The 19,685-nt window shown below is 38.7% G+C and overlaps 2 protein-coding genes across 3 annotated transcripts; both read right to left on the bottom strand.

Annotated features, from left to right (window-relative positions):
• Positions 1-546: 546 nt before the first annotated feature.
• On the bottom strand, positions 547-14,168 carry LOC103996140 (uncharacterized). 2 transcript variants are annotated; one of them, XM_018830347.2, is made up of 10 exons: positions 13,969-14,168; positions 13,381-13,875; positions 13,263-13,299; positions 8,644-8,731; positions 6,671-6,873; positions 5,914-6,032; positions 4,668-4,770; positions 2,221-2,952; positions 1,656-1,993; positions 547-992 (listed from the first exon to the last, which is right to left on the bottom strand). In XM_018830347.2, the coding sequence occupies exons 5-10, from the start codon at positions 6,834-6,836 to the stop codon at positions 834-836; spliced, it is 1,617 nt and encodes a 538-aa protein (XP_018685892.2). In that variant the 5' UTR covers positions 6,837-6,873; positions 8,644-8,731; positions 13,263-13,299; positions 13,381-13,875; positions 13,969-14,168; the 3' UTR covers positions 547-833. The 2 variants fall into 2 exon arrangements, with proteins under 2 accessions (XP_018685892.2, XP_009415258.2); XM_009416983.2 differs by lacking the exons at positions 13,263-13,299; positions 13,381-13,875; positions 13,969-14,168 and adding an exon at positions 9,907-10,034.
• A 2,130-nt stretch (positions 14,169-16,298) lies between these two features.
• Positions 16,299-18,090, bottom strand: LOC135645431 (thioredoxin-like protein CITRX, chloroplastic). Its single transcript, XM_065163796.1, has 4 exons — positions 17,762-18,090; positions 17,557-17,679; positions 16,907-16,987; positions 16,299-16,786 (listed from the first exon to the last, which is right to left on the bottom strand). The coding sequence occupies exons 1-4, from the start codon at positions 17,981-17,983 to the stop codon at positions 16,670-16,672; spliced, it is 543 nt and encodes a 180-aa protein (XP_065019868.1). The 5' UTR covers positions 17,984-18,090; the 3' UTR covers positions 16,299-16,669.
• Positions 18,091-19,685: the final 1,595 nt, after the last annotated feature.

A 19,685-nucleotide genomic window follows, 5' to 3' on the forward strand; every position in this document is an offset into this window, starting at 1 on the left:
CCATTTGGCTTCCAGATCCACGCACAGGCGAGATCGCACCCATCTCTCTTTGAGATTCCCGCACATATCAGATCGTGCGTTCCACCTCGCTTCCAGATCCGCGCATATATCGGACCTCCATCGCGATATTTGGTCGTGCGCTCCATCTCGCTTCACTGCCTTTCATCTCTCTTTGAGATCCGCGCACATATGAGATGGCTTCCATCTCGCTTTGAGATCCACTCAACCACTTGATCGCGTCCCTCTCTCTCTCTCTCTCTCCCCTTGCCTATTTAAGAGTACCAGTACCAGTACCAGTTCGATGGTCTTAGAGTCTAACACAATAACCTATCTACTCTGGATTGCAGGCATTATTGGAAGAAATTGGTCTTCCAATTGGCACATTGAGATCCAACCCCAAAATCTTTTAGATTTAGCAACCCCAAAAAGCAAAAAATATTGATATGAAAACAGGATCCAATCCTACAACCTCTCAATCAAGAGTCGAAGATAAACTAGATGTATCCAAGATTTTCCACCACATAAACGGGCACATTTAAACAAACGGGGAGAACAACACCATTTTATTTCCATCATGACATTCCTGTACAAAGTCGAAAGAGGGAGAAACAAACATATCAAAGCTGTTGGCTTGAGCGTCAAACACAGGTACAGTGATTAGTAACCATTTCTCCAAATTACATAGCCAGCTCCAATAAACTAAATCTAAATCCGACACACATATTGTACATGTAAATGTTATTTCTATAGTTTGAGAGTGGAAAGGTGCATGCCTACAGGAGAGTCTGCAAGGTGAAGTCATCAAGGCAAAATCTCCCATGGAAAGAATGCTGCTACTCATTATTGCTGAATTTCTTAGCAATAATTGGACGAACATCCTCTACGTAGACCAAGGTCTCAAGAAAGGGAAGTAACTGGACTAAAGCATGGTCCAAAGGATCCCCGAACCAACTCTCGATCGGTATCCCGTTGTTGACTTGCAAGCGAAAAACCTGAAAATAAGAAAGAAAAAATTGATAGAAAGCTTCGAAGTAATTATTTTACTGTTACAATAAAAAATTCTTCTGGTCATTATTGAAAAACAAAAACATGACTCTTTATATGCAAATGATAGTGCAGTTTTACATGGTTTAATCCACTTTCACCTATGATGCAGACCAACAACTAAGTATCAACACCCAGGCAAGAATTGGAGAACATTCGGTTATTCACTTTGTGCAATTATATGCAAATAATAGCAGCAAATACTCTTCGTTTAACTAGTCATATTCCATTATACAGAGCTAAATGGTGGAATGAAAAACTTTGTAGCCAGTCTGAAATACTTGGACATTGTAGTATATTGTTGTTACCATAGAAGTACGGAATGCTGGGTTCTTTTTTTGGGTCGGGATAGGAAATAAAGCAAGTAATCTTTCCTAAAGAACTCCAATTCAATAGGATTACAAAGAGAAGAACTACAAGAAAATAATAATAATAGAAAACAACCTACAAATAAACAAGAACAAGAAACAGAACAGAATACAAGTAAAGCAAATTAGCAACAAATGAATATGGCTTGTTGATTAGCTGCCTACAATAATTTTTAAGACTTCTGTAAAATCACATATTTTGATTCTGACATTAAAAAACATAGGATACAGGAGATCAAATACCTGTGGAGTATTGTCAATTATGACAACTTTTGCCAGGTCAACTCCCAAAATGGTTAGGTCCTTGGTATAAGTACCGTCAGAGAAGATGCATGATTCACGATATATACGCTTTGAGATTATCTTTCTGTCTGGATCCAATATGTCCAGAAGCTCTCCAGCATATATGCTTTGAGCGGCAGTGAATATAACAATTTCAAACATCTGAGCTACGCTGTCAAGAAACATCTGCAGAAAAGGTCTCTGTCTTACATATACTGTGTGATGTTTCATGTTAAAGAAAACTGGAAAGGTGAAATCAGCATCATCACATTGTTCCATGGTAGAATGGACAAGAGTTTCTGCAAAGACAGAAAAATAAATAAAGCAAAGTTTTTGAACACTCTAATTTGACAACTGAATCACTAAAGTAGACCAGGAGGATTTTCTTCCTCTATTTTCATCTCAAAATAATAACAATAATACAATAGATCAAGTAACAACAACAATTCAATAGATCAAGTAACACATTTGTCGCATGAAGATATCCAACTATATGGAAAGAGGAAGGCATATGCAAGACTCTTACCATCTAAATCAAGTACAAGGGTTACAGGCATCCTTTCTTGTGCTTTCTGCGGTAATAAAATGGATGAAACTGCCTGAGGTAAATCAGGTAATCGATTAAAAACCAACAGTTGATCAAAGCATTCTATCTCTTCCAAATTGCCAAAGTTGCATTTATTTTCATTTTCAGGATGAACTGCCAAATACAAAGAAGCTTCGTTGAAGTTCATCATGGTCTCCTGAACTGAGTCATCATCATCTCCAGTTTCCACTGTCCTCTCAAGGAAAGGAAGAATCATATATCCCTCCCCCATGTCAATCATTATGTCAGAGTTCATATATTCATTAATAGGGCAAATGGCAGTTATAACATCAGTAACTTCAACACTATTGTCAAAGGGAAAAGCAGAAATGCTATCAGAAATGTAGAAATCTGATAAACTGCAAGTTTGATATTCGCTTGAGACACAGGTAGCATCATCAATTACATCTGCAACCAGATGAGGCAATTTGGTGCCTTCATGAATGCAATCAGATATGAAATCCGATAAACCACAAGTCTGATATTCACTTGAGACACAGGTAGTATCATCAGTTTCATCTGCAACCAGATGAGGCAATTTGGTGCCTTCATGGATGCTATCAGAAATGTAGAATTCTGATAAGCCACAAGTTTGATATTCACTTGAGATACAGGTAGCATTGTCAGCACCATCTGCAACTAGATGAGGCAATCTGGTGCCTTCATATTTTGCTGCAAAACCGGAAAAATATGCCATAGTTGACCATTAATCAACTTATAGAACATACCCAAAAAAATGAAAGATCAGCATGCATCAACTTGACCATCAAGATAGATTACAGAAAAGAAAAACACAATAAGAACATAATATAAAGAAGCAAAAAAAAACATACAATATATATGCATCAGATTTTATAAGAGTGGAGATTTGAAACAGAAAAAAGACCCTCCAATTTATTATATGCTGGTGATAGATAACAAAGTCTAGCGAGCATCAGGCTGTCTAGAAATGATATCTTATATCAGTTACAATAGAAACTTGCTTCAAAGTAATTATCAATGGAAAAAACATGTTTCTCTCAAAATTTCAAAAAGGTCATCGACACCAGTGAAAGGAAAACACAAGCAACCACAACATGAACCCAAAAAAGAAAAAAAAAAATCGAACGGGAAAAGATGGATCACTTTCATATTTTATTACCATTCTTTTATGGTGTGTTAGTGCCCACTAACTCCACAAGGTTTGTAATCAGTATTACATGCCTACCTTGTATATACTATTCAATCTGCACAAAAATTTCACTATGATTGTATTATTGTTATTCCTTAATACTTTACTCAAAAATTAAGGTTCAAAGAACCGATTGGACCCCAACAGGTACCAATCAATATTTATCTGTCCAACCAGGAACCTGCATTTGGAACATGCAATTTCAACTAATCTGGTCATAGATTCATTTTTTATTTTTTTATTTTCTTAATCTAGATTATTGATGACAATTGTCAACAGGCTATTAACAGCCCCTCACCTCCTTTCCTTCTCTCCCTCTCCTCCTCTCATTCCTTATGCTCCTCCTCTTCCACCCCTCTTCTCTACCTCTCTCTTTGGTATGTGCCAACCAATACACCGGTGTACCATGTGCGGGTGCTTTGGTATATGCCAGACTTCTACCAGTTCAGTCAGGGATTGCTATAGGTCTCAGATCGAAACTTGAAACCTTACCCCAAACCCTTAAATATAATAATATATTTATATCAATGACATGATTTTTCTCAAACATGATAGTTGTAAATTGTAACACACAATTTTAGCCAAGGATTACACATGACGATCATGTTCGACTGTACTGGCATGGCACATCGCCACGCTACAGCATGGAACCCAAAACTATAATAGCATAACGCTAGTGTTTTCCAGCACACCAGCATGCAACCCTTGCCAATATTCACATACCATGTAAGCCATGCTGTGTGTGTGTGTGTATTAGTTTCAACTATATCTGCACGCTTGAGATCCTAAGCTAAACCTGCCACCGGCGTTACATTCCTCTAATTGTATGTGCATAGACAGTTCATGTGTGCTTCTGCACATTCATGAATGAGAACACATCAGTACAATAGCACCAAAATCATTAACAGCTGTAATGCTGATTCAAGCTTGGCATAATTATGTAAACCACACAAACACTTTTTAGAGAAGTTTAAATTGTAGACATTTGATCATGTGCATTCTTTTCTAAACATGTCCATAGACCACAACTATAGCAAAGACATAGGCTGGAGCACATACTGAAAAGAAAGTCAATATGGTGGCCACAATAGCAATCTTAGAATTTCTGCTTCATGAGGTCAATGGACTAAGGCATGTTGGGGTTTTAATCTAACAGAAGAATAGATAACATTATATGCATGGTAGATGAATAAAGTCATAAACCAACACTAAGTACCTTCATCAATGTAATTTGCCGACTTCAGGGGAGATGCACGGTGCTCAAGATCAGGAGAGAAGATTGTTTCAAGGTTAGATGGATTTGTTTCTGATAGTATATCCTGCAGTCATAAATAACAAGTTCAACAAGGCCATAATGGAAAACCAAACTCCACATACAAATTTTCGGAAAGAAACATCTCAATTTCTCAAGATTTTGGAGAGATTGACCATAATCAAAACTAGCACACGCATTGTAAGCTATAATATGTCCAAAAAGATCTTCTGATCAAGGAGTCGTAGCAAACATAGTGAGCAGGATTCCAAAAATTTTCAGAATAAATTCTAGCTATGATTTTAAGCAAGGTACATGTGACTATCATTTAACAATATTAAATAGATTATGATATTTAATACCAATCATTTAACAATGATAGAAAAATAACAATATTAAAGATGATGTGTTATTGCGAGCAATGCTCATGGGGACATGGAAATAAGATATTAGATGGCTATAGTGATGGTAGCTAGCCTATTGAAATCCATCAGCAGCACTTTAACCAAAAGAGGAAGGAAGAAGATCTTTCTTTTTTTTGTCCTTAAAACGCTTGAAACCCTTGGTGTACCAAGTGTATCTAGAGTTCTAGACTAAACATAAACCAATATAAACCCACAAATTCTCTCCTCATCAGGCCCCCATGTTCGTTAAATTTTTAGAGGGTACATAGAATTATAATTACAATCTACAAATGATCAGTCCCAATCCCACACATAAGCTCAATTACTTCCCATCTTGCAGTATCCACTAGTGATATATGAATATCAGGTGTCTGCTTTGATACTATTGAATCAAGCAATTTGCTGTTGGTTTTCCAAAAAATGTATTATCAATTCAGACTAAACACTTGGATCAAGTGACAGTAGGCCAATCAAGTCTTGTGAGAAAGTATAGGATTACTTGAGATTTTCTTACAGACAGAGATAAGGGGTTTGCCCTGATGTTATATGTTATACAGAAAAATGCCAATTTATTGTCAGAGATTTTGGTTATGGCATAGCAAACAATAATATTATGCTTACACCTGAGCATCAACAAAATTTTCAGAATTTACAGGGAGGAAAAAAGATATCGTGTTTAGAAACCAAATCTCATTCAGATAAAAGATCTTACACGGATCAAGAAAGAACATAATGAAATAAATTGAATTGACAGAGAATTCAAATATTAGAGTAAGTTGAAATGCCATTAAAGTGAGAACTAGTACCGATCTTCTGATTGATACTGGATCAAGTGAAAATGGGGATGCGTTCAGCAACTGAGTGTAGGGTCCATCAAATCCAGCAAGTGTTGAGTTGCATACAGATACTTCTTTATTAGAAGAAGCTGCAGTTGCAAAACTTATCTCATATTTAGAACACAACCTTGAGCAAACTTAGTCATAACTCATAAATTTAAAAAAATATAAGTATCAAATAGTAATAAGTTTCTGAATAGCACCGGAACGTCTATTCACTCCAAAGACACTCTTATTTCATATTATTGTTAGGCCCCTGCCCATCTTTAATTTTAAGATGGGGGAAAGAAATACCTTCAGAACATACAGCACCAGGAGAATCCAAATAAACAATGCATTAACGTTTCAGTAGCATGAATTATAAATTATATGATATGCTACTATTCTGTGTGAGAAACAAATATGAGATTAACAATGACCAGAACAAAAGAGAGATTTTGCTTAATGTTAAAGCATCAGCAAGTGAGGTTGTCTTGCAATATTTAATTTTGATGCCAGGTACACAATGAGTTAGAGGAGCCCAAAATTAGAACTAATACTTTGGTATTACTGATTTCTTAAAGTCCATACAAGCCCAACCAATTTTGTGAATGACTAAAAACACATCAAGTCACTTCGGACATACTCTTTGACAGGAAAAATAAATTTTAAACAACATAAGATGACAGTCTTTAGGATTCTGTTCCTTCTTTATATGTTGAAAAGTTCATTACACCTAATGGCTCACCATTTTGTTGGGTTTGGAAAAATGTATCCAGTTCTGTCTCTAGTTGAAACGTCTTGACCTGAGTTTGTGAGCTTTTTGATGTTTTAGCTGATTTGCGACATGTATGAAGATCATGCAATCTTAAATATTCTGTGTTTGATTTGCTTTTAATTCTGAATGCCGGCATTTGAGCTTTACATGTAATTCAACTTGAGAAGCATCAACTGCAAAATAAGACAACAGACACATTTCTTATCAGATTCAGTCGGGTGTTACAAACCAGAATTTTTCAATGCATAAACATACAGCAAACTCAATTTTGAAACAAAATTTCTGTTAGATCCATTTAAAGGATTAAATAAGTAGGTTTCCACACTCTCATTTTTCAAGAGAAGTTATGTTTGCATAAATTAATTACATCAGATTTCTTTTCTAAAAGATAAATATATAATACTCTCAACTGCTATAGCAGCCAGTAGCAAGCATCCCAGCATGCATGGCTCACTGACATATGAATTTATGTCAGAAGAATACTGCTTCACTGGAGAAGATACAGAAGTTGGGACCAATAGTAGCTGACGGCCTAATCTGAATTTCTTTCAGACTGAAGAATTGACACAATAGTGCTCCAACAAATACAAATTTGTAGAATTTTAAATTTTAAGTATGATGCATGAACAAGAGATCCATGCACACAAAAAAAATTTAGGTATCTTGGATGTATTATTCAACAAGGAGAGACAGATAAGGATATTGTTCATGGAGTAAAAGCTGAGTTGTTAAAGCAAAAAGGGACATGAACGGTTTTGTCATGCAGCCATCATGTTCCAGAAATATTTTATACGGTTGGTAGTCTTTATGGATCAGAGTATTGAGCAATAAAAAAATAATATGCATGAAAAATTAGTGTAATTGAGATTAAAATGTTGACTTAGTTGTGTTGAGTTATAGGATAAGATGACAAAATAAATTATTTCATATGAAAGTAATTAGGTATTGCCTCAAAAGAGGATAAAATTAGTAAAAATATAGCCATATTCAAAAGGATGATGTACATTTACCAAGATTGATGGTGTAAGGAAAGACAAAAGGATTTATTAGATACAATAAAAGAAGCTTCAAATTACATTATTAAGAGTTCAAGAGTTCAATGATGGAAAAAGATTCATGTGGTCGACTCAAAAAATTTGAGATATTAGAGCTTGTTATATCATAGTCACTTCTTTTTCTTTTTTTTTTTCATAGTATTCTTGTTGTTTCCGCTGCGTTAATTGTTGATGCACCATGATCTTTAAGTTTAGGGTCCAGTAAAGACGTCAACTTAACTGAACTATATTCAAGTACAAAATAAGATAAATGTGCATCAGATCTTGCTAGGCCAGTGCATATGTATGGGATGGTAGTCCCCTGATAAATCTATTCAAGTCTCCTCCCATCTTTGACCAGGTACTAAAGCAGGGTGTTACATTGTCACTTAAATGGATTTTGCTAGGCTAATTTGTTAGGAAAAAAATTGTAAAAGCTAATGAAGATTGAACGATGGAAGCATATTTCACAACAACAGTGGCCCTTAAGCTATTAAAATAAAGCTAAAAGAAAAGTAGTGACGACAATTTGAATAACTACCATAAAAAGGTCCCACTTAACAAAAGACTGCTACATCATCATAATATTCTTAGAGCAGCATGGATAGATGATCTGTTCAGTGTCAAAGTTCCTTACCGAAAGCATTGCCAGAGTTTTACCACAAGAAACATAACAGAAACAGATATGACAATGGTAATCTCTACATGTCCTAGTTGTTGCTTACAGCAACTGATGGATAAAATAAATCTGCAGGCAAAATAATGCTGTTACTTCTGGACTACCATGGTCCAATGGGATGCACCAGACATGGGCAGGTAGGTACCGTAAAGATGAATCATCAGATCTGTAGCACTCCAAAAGAGAAGAAATGACAAAGATAATCTGTATATGAGTTACTTGTTACTTACCACAATGGACAAGATACAATAAGCAAACGCAGTTATCTGAGATCACCTTCCTTAATATGCACAAGAATTCCTTCCAACCTAGAATGACCTGCAGAACGAACCGCCAGTTAGGTAAAAACAGCAGAACTAAAATGAAAACACTTACAAAAGAAACATATGCTACGTAGCCGGCTGTTAAATGACTAAGGACTATATATAAAGCTAGAGTAATTCCATGAAAACTGTGCAGAACCTGACAGGTCACTGTTGCATCTCTTCTGTCTCACCATTAAACATAAAAATTCGTAGATTAGACTCTTCAATTATGGAAAAAGTATCACCACGTAATAGGAATTCTCGTCACCACAAAAGAACAAAAGACGCATTTTTCAACCTATAACAGAAGGCCCAAGCGAGCCAACCGTATAAGTTTCCGCAGAGTAAGTCCTATCCAGCTCGGGCATCAGAATCCAGACAAAAAATGACAAACAAAATTATCGACCAAAAACCTAAGACTAATTTGGTGACCTTCCGGAAATAGCAATAATTTGGTGAACGCGTGTAATATCAAGTAAAACTGAGAAGAAACTAGAGGTCCACAGCAGATCCATGCAAGGCCAAAGAAATACAACCACACAAGAGTAAACTGAAGGGGTATATTAATCACCAAGTGAAGTTAAGCACAAAGATTTGCGCTAACTTAATGTCTACTGCGAAGAAGTATGAGTGCAAAGGGTCAGGCTAAAGACATCATAAGTAGACAAAAAGGAATAACTCGATCCCAAGCTACAAACAAAACCAGCAACCTAATCTCACAAAGTCGATCAATCGACAGCGTCAAAATCAGCGCCCAGGATCTTGCAAGGGAGTACAGGACCCCTAGAGAACCAAAGTTGCAGGTAAATCCAACAGGGCGAGGGTCAACCGTGAGAACCAGGGTACCGCTCCACGGCGTCTAAATGAACTAAGAACCAAGGGGTTTTGACGAAGAAAACAAACGAACTAACCAACAAGTATTATTACCCCCGAACAATTGAAACCCGGAAATTAAGAAAAGACACGAATTTTGGCAGCTGATAACGCAGTGATCATCATCCAACAGAAATTCCAAAGCCCGCGAGCGATCCAGTTTCCAAAGACACAGAGAAGCAAGTCCACAAACCCAAACACCGACCATGAATCAAACAACAAAAGATCTAAAAGTTCGAAGAACGTTGACTTCACGAAATCTACAGACAATCAAAGACGACCCAAGGTAACAAGATCAAGATCAAAGACACATACTTAACACGACTCTCTCTCTCTCTCACTCTCTCCTTGAGCTCGAATTGAGGAGGCGAGCGTAAGCGAGGAGACGAGCGGATAGAGAGAAGGAATTGGGATCCCGCGAGTCCCTCTCTCTCTCTCTCTCTCTCTCTATATATATATATATATATATATATATATATATATATATATATATGAAGACCCTTCGCCGGAAAGACCTACGAGATCTGAAACGAACGGTCGCGATTCGACGTCGCTTGCCTAAGCCATGCCCGTATGTGCGCGACGCGTGAGCGAGGGCGGTCGGGACCAACACCGCGGGCCCCACGTGCGAGGGTTGTGCAGGATCTGCTGTATCTCCGCTTTCATCGAATCGGGCACGTCGACGTAAAGCAACGTGACGCGTGTTCCTCGTGGTTCAAAGTCTGAACGCGTCGAGTGGATAGGCGGATTTGAAGATTGCTGGTGAAGACGTTAGGAGGCCAGCGAACAAGACAAGGGTCGATATGTTCACTCCTTTTTTCTGCCTGAGATGTCTGCGCCGCAGACGAGAGGACGGGAGTACGTTAAACGAATCATCGGAGTGTGCGTATCACTGTAGACTGGGGGAATTATAGATTGAAACCCACACAGAAAACGCGGTTGACGAAATCATCGACTGCAGGTGCGTTGCACGTGGTTTGTTTAGGCTCGTGTCGTATGGGGAATTTTATGAATTTACTTTATAATATTAATTTATGAGGGTAACAATGACAATAAGATTCGGGTTGATGTCAGCTGCTTCAAATGACACCTCGCACCTCTGTTAACCTAACAGCACCTGGTCAATACGGATCGAAACGTCGACCGAGGCACATTAACATCCCGCTCAGGCTCGGTCCTTCACGTCACGCCAACGTCGATGTCAGACGTTATCAGGAGTACGATCATGCTCCCTACAAGCAGGCACATCAGGCAATGGTAACCTTCACTATAAAAACCCTCGCGCTCTGAGGAAAAGTGAGAACAAGAAAAAAAAAACCCCTGCGACTATTCACTAACTTGATTGTCGGAGGGGTCTGGCCAAGCTCTCCCAACCCGACCTATGTGCAGATGCGAAGACGAAGGCCTCCCACTAAACGCCCAAGTGAGGAGCCCCCTCCCGGAGGAAACGGTGACCCCTCCGCGATCGGACCACCGCAGTCGATCTTCTGCAGTCTCAAGGGTCATCCCAGGAAGATTCCCCATCGTTCGGATCCGAACCAAGCCGCGTCACCCCCGAAGCCACGCCTTAAAGTTGTTTATACTAACAAATATTTTTCCAACTCCATATGAAATTAGAGATGACAACTCGAACCCAATCAAATTAGAGTATATTTTCCTGATCTGAAATATATTGGGAGCTCCCTGAGTTTTTAATCGTCGTCTAATTCTTATCTTTTGGGTTTGAATTTCTAATTACAGATGTTATTTTCATAACTCATGTCCTAATCATTTCGATAGTGCGATATAATCAATCAAATCAATGAGTCAATGACAATAATAATACTAATAAATAATCCTTATCCGTGGCTTTTATAGATGATAGGCTAATAAGCTATGCATGCCACCAGTTCACGTAAAACTCGAGATATATCTGCCAATCATTAAATGATCTAAGTTAATCATTGCAGCTTTTATAGATGATAGACTAAATGTTTCGTTTTTATAATTATAAAGGTGTCAATATAACTTTTTAAAATGTAATGATCAAAGTATTAAGGATAACTAATTAGAGAGGTTAATTTATAATTAGAGATTGATACAATTGATATTTTTGATTGACTATGATTTGATGGGTTATTAGGCGAGAAACAAAGTAGTAAGGGGCATTGAAACAACTGAATCTGAATTTTTTTCTTTATATATTAATGTTATGTTTCATGTGTTAATCAAATTTGTATGCATCGCATCAAGCTTAATTTATTCCTCTTAAACAGATAATATCACAAGGAATAAGATAATCTGTTTTCATTAGAAGCTCCAAGACTACGTATGTACTAAAGTAATTATTAGTTTAATACGGGTATAGGAAGACACAAATTTATGTCCGAAACATGTAGCACTGCTAGCTGTTTATACTGTTGCTATTCAGTGTTAGAACATATGTAAATAAAAATATTAAATCTTATCAACATAAATAGATAATTATATTCAATCAAAATTTCATTCTGATTTTGCCCAAATCATATATCATTCTTGCAACACCTGGTTATTATAAAGGATCGATATTTATTTATCAGATTTGATCCTTACTGTTTGCTATCAAACAGTAAAAAATCTTAACCAGTAAAGTTAACTACAATCCATTTATCATTTCAAAAAAAAAATATTTATCTATATCTAGAGTTGAATTTATGGTAAGGGGTCCAGTGTTCTTATTCAAACACTAGGTGACAAATGGTCCACTCGGATCCCAAATGGCCAACATTCATGGATTATTATTATTATTATTATTTTGTCATATTTCACTAAAAAGGTTGAAGGGAAATATTGAATGAAGCTATTCGCAAAGATCAACTTGGATCTCAAATGAAAATAACCCTGAAAGAATCGTCGACTCCAACTATCGACCATACACAATTCATACTACATCCAACCAATTATGCATCCTATATCCTTTGCATTCTTAACAACTCATCTCTTTTCATCTCAATAGATTATTTTGATAGTATCTTTCGTTCTTCTGGTTACTTGGTAAAAGTGAGGCAGGACGATCACATGATAAAGAATCCAAGGATTCACCATGTGCTCAGAATTAATTCAATCAATGCTGCATGATGCGCTAAGAATCAATTAGAAAGGTCAATCAATCCTGTATCAGTGATAATGTTCGTCACTGACGATGGGAAGCTTCAAGATAAAAGTTTGGTCAGAGATTAAAACGATCATCATTTCCCCACCTACGAGATTAAAGTCCGCTGCACGTGCCCCATCCTATACGGCCTCCGGTCCCCAACAGAGAGGACGGGATGTTCGCCGACGGGCACACCACGGTTCGCTGTACCCAACCCACAACTTTCACCAGCTCACACCACCGTCCTCGGCGCGGCCCCCCAAAACCCCGTTCCTGTCTCCTCCATCCGCATCCTTCCCACCAGCATCACCCGTATCTCAAGGCATCGTCGCCGTCCCGCGACACGTACCCAACGAGCGCCCGTTTTGGTTGCTGTTGGGCAGCTCGGTTTCTTTTGGATCGAGGACGTTTCTTAATCCCACCCCCCCACCGCCCTGCCCCACACGTGTAAAGTTGGTTCGCCCTAAACGGCGCTTGCGGTGTACTCGAATTGTGTATATAAGTCGCCAAATCATGCAGTGGGTGGATCAATTTAAAGTTAGTGATTTGGAATGCGTACCTTTTAGAGACTTCGGTGCCGATCGCCTGTTTAGCTCCTACACCAAACACCATCACTCGTATAACGATAAAAGATACGGAGAAGCCTACACAAATTTCCCTGTAAAGCCACGTCATACCTGATCCGAATTGCCCCACGGAAGCCTTCCTCCGTTTATATAACCCACCGGAGAAGCGAGCGCTGCTTGGCTACCCCGATGGAGTCGCCAGAGCCATCGTCCCGCCTCGCTCGCTGCATGGCCTCCCCGTCGTGGTTCCCGCTGCAGCGCGGCCACTCGCGGTTCCACCTCCTCCGCCGCGCCGTCGGCCTCGAGCGGAGCCGCAGCTGGCGCGATCTCCTCAAGCGGTTGCTGAAGGAAGGCAGGAGCATGTACGGGTCCAAGCAGCTCAATTTCGGTTACGACGCCGACAGCTACTCCAAGAACTTCGATGACGGCCGCTGGAATGAGCGATCTGATAGGTTCGTCGAGGACCGGCTGTGGCAGCTCAAGGCTCGTTAGAGAGCTTGTAGTTGCATTGTCTTCCTTGTGCTGCTACCGCTGCTTCTTGTTCTTTTTGTTCTCCTTGCCTTCAATGAAACTTTCGGATACTTTGTTGTGAATAGTCACAGAATCCTGTGTGTAATCTCTGGATGAGCAAATGTGAAGCAGAAAAGAGAGAATATAACCAGAAAACAGAGGTGTTTTTATGTTTCATACACAGTTCACCTGATGATAGTTGGATATTGCAGTGACATCTTCCTGCATGCTGATTCTCGGATGAGCAGTGTGAGGTAGAAGAGGGAATATGAGCGGGAAAAATACAGCTACAAGCGTCCACAGTCTCGGTTTGTTCTTTAGCAATCATAAGGTATGGCAGAAGACGCTGCATATAATCCAAATGACAGCAAAGAGAGGAGGAGCACAGCATCCCTACCAGTTCCCTGCATCGATCTCTATGTAACAAGAAAAATGGACCAACCACTATACATGAAAGCAACGTAGATGGATTAGGCCAACAAGCGAGGAATATAGACGCACCTTGGTGTTCTTTATACGCATCTGTGCTCGCGTTTACAAGCTTTGACCTGTAGGCCACAGCAATCTTAGTAGAGGTATGTCTGCAAGAGTCATTTCAAAGAAAAGATCTGTTTGCAAAGTCTCACTAGAAACAGATCTGATAAAATGGATAGGTTGCAGTAATAGATAATAGAAGAAGCAAGATGTCTATGACAAGAAGAAGATGGTCCCAAGGTATCTGGATCTTTATCTGCTATTGAGAGCCGTGGTAACTCTTTTGTTACCATGGCTTTAACACTAACAATAGACCAAATATATGAAAGTTCCATTTTCCTAGCGATCAGAGTTCATCCGCAATATATGCAGGAAGCTGAAGTGGAATGACTGATTTCTGATGTTTGGTGTGTTGGGGGTGGATGAATATTTATGGGAAGTTAATAGAAGAGAAAAAAGAGTTTACAGGACCATGTATTAAGTTACCAAACAATGGAGACGCAGCAGGTTTTACTATTGACATCTGCACCCACAAACAACACGAAATCTGCAATGGTATTAACCTCAAACCTGTAGTTTTATCTCTGCTAGGTCTTGAGTTCTTGAAATAATGAGGACGTCAGAGTCAATCCATGGAATGTATCAGCTTCCTCGTTGGTCCCACTGCATCAAACCGGTTCTTGAGCTTGATCATTATAAGATTGAATTGCTAATAATCCTTCTTCCTCAGTCCAAATGCCTTTTAATTGCAAGATGGATTGGCTGAGTGCACAAAATGAGCATCAACAGTACAACGGAAAAATTGCTGGAACAACTGTACAAGGGTATCGAGATAGATTGGCTACTTACTTTCTTGGCCGCGTTTGTTAATTCTGGCTTTGCTGCCTGCAGCTTTAGACTTGGATTTGCCTTTTTTCCGAATGATTAATGCATGATGACAGGGAGCTGGAAAGGAAGCTAATGAAGTGTTCTGTAAAGTGACATGCTGCCAATGAGAAATTATAAGTATTGAGAGGGTCAATGCAAAAAATAAGACTCCATTGGCAACTCTTTCTGGTGGCCACTAGGAGATGCTATGAGGTTGGTGGATTTTACCTGCTCATCTTGGATGACTCGTTGCTTTCATCATGTGCTCTTTATCTGTCATGAAGGAGATAGCTGAAGGCAATGATTTACACCTCTGCAGGAGTAGAACACACAACATGCTCAAACTTTTTTTAGGTTCTCCCATGGAAGGTTTGTAAACCAATGTAGATGGTCACAACACCCAACACAGGCTCTAGTTCCGAGCAGCCAGTGCAAAAGGTCCATACCTTCATGCCTCTGAGAAGAATTTTGCAACACTCCAGTAAAAATTTCTGTGTTTTAGCTTTTGAATGGAGTAAGAATAAGGAAGTCTCAAATGATTTTTATGTCTAGAAAAATAATGAAATATCAACCAAAAAAAGAACGGAAACAAGCAACTTCCTGCTCAAACATTTGATATGTTATGAACTTATGATCTTAGAATCCTTACCTTGGAGGAGATGGAACATGTGAGATCTGTTAACAAGCAGTCAAGCACATGAGACAAAGTAGTTTACAGTTACATAGTAAACCTTACAGTAACTTTCAGTAACACATGGGAATTGTATGAAATGATTTCCAGCTAGTACCTGTCATATTACACAACAAAGGCTTCATTACAGCAAAGAAGTGAACCTGGTGATATCTTCAGAATACTTTTCATGCTATAATTACTGCAACGAAGTTATCTTGCCAATTGAGACATTCAACAAGTTATGGGTATCTACGAGATTTTTCCTTGGTAAGACAAGAGGAATCATAAAAAGCAAGGGTACCAAATGCAGGAATGTGTGAGTTACCATAGCATTACCTATGGCTTCAGTAACCAGGCAGGCTCGTGGGAAAAGCAATCCCCCCAGCCACAAAGCTTTCTGACAAATAAAAATCAAGAAATGCAGCAAGGATAAAAGATGGACTTGGCCTTTTGACAAAAGAAACAAACTTCCAACAATCAAATAACTAATATTAGCATAGATATATAAAGGGAATTAGAGCAACTTCATTTTTCAAATGTAAGATTATGATGTGACTTCCCTCAAAATAACATAAAGAGGCGATACCAAAAAATCAACATTTTCCTAATCTTTTGAAGCCTCACATCCAGATACCCTAACTACTCATCTGAAAAAAAGTTACAACAACACATTTCCCATTTTACTGAGTTTTCTCGATTGCATGCACTGGAGCCACCAACCAATTTGCTGCAATCAGCAAGCAAATGATCCCAACATAAACCACAATGGATAAGCCACGCTTTGATTCCATGATACAGATGATCTTCCAGCAGAGATATGAGCAATCTCAAAACAACATTACCAGGTACAGTGCCTATGAGCCTTGAGGATATTTGTCACATTTCATTATCAATTATGTTCTTGATCATCTCTGGTGGCACAAGCCCTTCGGTACGGATGGCATCCTTGTTTGGGTCTGGACTAATGAAGTACAAAGTTGGCAACCCTCGTACCTGTTAGATGGTTACATGTTTAGAAGAAGAATTTTTTTTATGGCATGTTTAGAAGAAGATAATGATAACATTTGGTGCCATTTTTTTTTGTTTCTTTTGCTGATAGCTGACGATAGTTACCTGCATATCTCTGGCAAATTCGTATTCATCATCAGTGTCCACCTTCACAAAGAGTGCATTGCCTTCATATTCCACGGCAAGCTGCAAGAATGTGAAAAAGGAAAGAATATATGATACTGTTGTTGATTTCGTAAACATTTGTTCCTCAACCTAGATGAAAATTCTAACCAATGATATCCCTCGTTGATTTTCCTGGTTATAGAGATGATTGGCACTTAGTAAGAAGTTGATATTGATGGTTACTGAAAACTCTCGATTTCTAAAGGGGGGCTTTACCTGGAGGCCCCTTAATCGGTCCATGCTCTAAATGAAGTTGATATTGATCGGTGTCACCAAACATACCCAGAATTTATTTGGCAGATATTGTTATACCTAAACAACATTTTATTATATCGTTCAGAGAGGCGAGCAAAAGATCAAACAGTTGGCATGCGTCATAAAAAAGCACCAGAAATTCCACAAATTCAGGCTCCAAGCACAAACGAAACAGGTCAAACTCCATCACTTTCGGCATTGTGTAGTTATGTTTCGCAGAAAGAGAAGCAAGTTTCTGCTCCCAACTTTCTGCCGAAAGAGTTAAGCGAGGCCAAAGAAAAATAAACCGGAAAGGAAGAAGAAGTGTAGAATAAGTGGAGGCAACCGATGACTACCGTTTCAAGTTCCTGGGCCATCAAAATGCAGGGTCCGCACCAGGTTGCGTAGAAGTCCACGACTAGAGGAACAGTCCTCTCTCCCTTCACCAGCTCCTGCACCTCCTTGGCCGACACCTTCTTCTGCTCCCCACAAAACAGTCAGCGCTACAAGAGCAAACAACGGGTGGAAGAAACAACACATAAGTCGGAGAGAGATTGGCACCACAAGGTAGTCTTCTCTGATGTATTTGCCGTTGGGGAATCTGGAAACCATTCTGATGGTACTGCACCTCTTGGTGGCCGGAGCGAGGGGTTTGGAGGCGGTGGTGCGGCAAGTGAGGCCCAGACACGAGCGAAGATGGACCGAGGACGCGGGAGACTGGAAGCGATGTGAGGCCGAGAACGCCATGGTCGGCGACCACAGGGTCGCTGCGGTCGTCATCATCTCGCTCGATGAAGCCTGCCAAAGGAGGTGAAGGCCTAAATCTTATCCTCACTAGGTTGGTGTCCGTTGGGTTCCACTCGAACTTGGCCTTCCGGCCTAACCGTTTTCGTTCGCTCTCGGGCCGAGACTAAATGGATCGGACTCGGATGAGCTCAATGCCGACCGGAATTCAATCAATTGGAATGGAAGCGTCAAATCGGGCCTCTCCATTCTTTCTCCTCGTTATTTATGATTGGATCGTATTTAATTTCATATTGATTACTGTTAACAACTTGATACGATGGATCGAGAGTCAGTACGACTCAGATCTTATACTGAATGCATTAAATTGTGTATGTGAATCTTCTCGAGAGAGGGATGGAGTCGTTGAGGCCGAGTAAGGAATGACGAGAACGATTATGAGGTTATCTCGAGACGAAACTAAAGTATATTTGATTTCATCGGACCCTGCACAATAGGTTAATGTCGGAAGAGATTTCTGACCCGACCCATCTTATGCTAAGTTAGGTGATAGGAAATTAGTTATGTATTTGGTGAGAGTGTTTTTTGGACTAATCTCTTTTACATGTTGGGACCTATTTTTATACCTACGGAGTTGATGGGAGATAACTACTATTATTAGGGTCACCTGTACCTCTTATGGCACATTCATGTGAGCCCCTGACCCCGTTCAACCCCTTATAGCATGGCATCAATTTGTACCGCTTCGTGCAGCACGGGACTAACAAGAGATAGTCGAGGGAGTGTCAATCGTCAGCCTAGTCCTCTTTTGCATTAGATAGATGTCATATTGTCCTTCACAGTAACTCCTGTATGACTACCGATCGATAACCTAGTGCTAGAATACTCCATATCAGTTGGTTTCATAGTAGTTGAGATACAATAAAGAACAAATACTAACTTATCATGTGATTTCATCCAAAATGATAAAATCACATAGTATCAACGACAATGAATTTTTTATTTTTTCAAGACAAAGGTAATTTCTCTTCAAAATATCGTTTTATGGGGCTAAAGGAGCTGACACTTATGGGTAGTGTGAATAATGTTACTTTGCTAATGGATTTTATTTGTTATCAAGGGTTTTGTTTATGTTTAAAACGATTTATTTTGCTAAATGTTGGTTTGATAAAGAACACGTACATGCAATTTGTATGACAAAAGCTTTAAAATTGACATCCTTAATATTACTTTATCTTAAATAATTTTCATCGTTAGATATGTATTAATAGAGATATTTGATCATTTGTATATATGGTAATGAGTCGAGTCAATCATATCTATTTCAAGTGGCTTCCTTGATTGATTCGATTATAGCTGATTCAATCCAGATGATTTTATTTACATCTTTTGAGATCCAAGAAAAATCTATATTGATTTCGTATTTAAATCTTTCAGGTCATGTCTGTAATACATATAAATAATATATTATTTGATGCTTTCTCTCCAATGCTTAGGTAAGAGGATATCGTATTGTGGTTAAAACACGATGAATTCAAATTAAAAGTAAAATTGTATATTCATGATAAAACAAAATATAAATGTTCTTCATGCTCGCTACTATATCTCAATAAGATTTGAACTCATGATTTTTTATTATGATATCATCTTAAATTTTTGATAAATACTAATACAGAAAAGAAATCATATCGGTAAATGCCACATCATCTTATATTTTTATATCTCCAGTAGTGTTATTAAG

This window comes from Musa acuminata, chromosome BXJ3-8 (genome assembly GCF_036884655.1).
Source record: "Musa acuminata AAA Group cultivar baxijiao chromosome BXJ3-8, Cavendish_Baxijiao_AAA, whole genome shotgun sequence".
NCBI classification, from domain to species: Eukaryota; Viridiplantae; Streptophyta; class Magnoliopsida; order Zingiberales; family Musaceae; genus Musa; species Musa acuminata.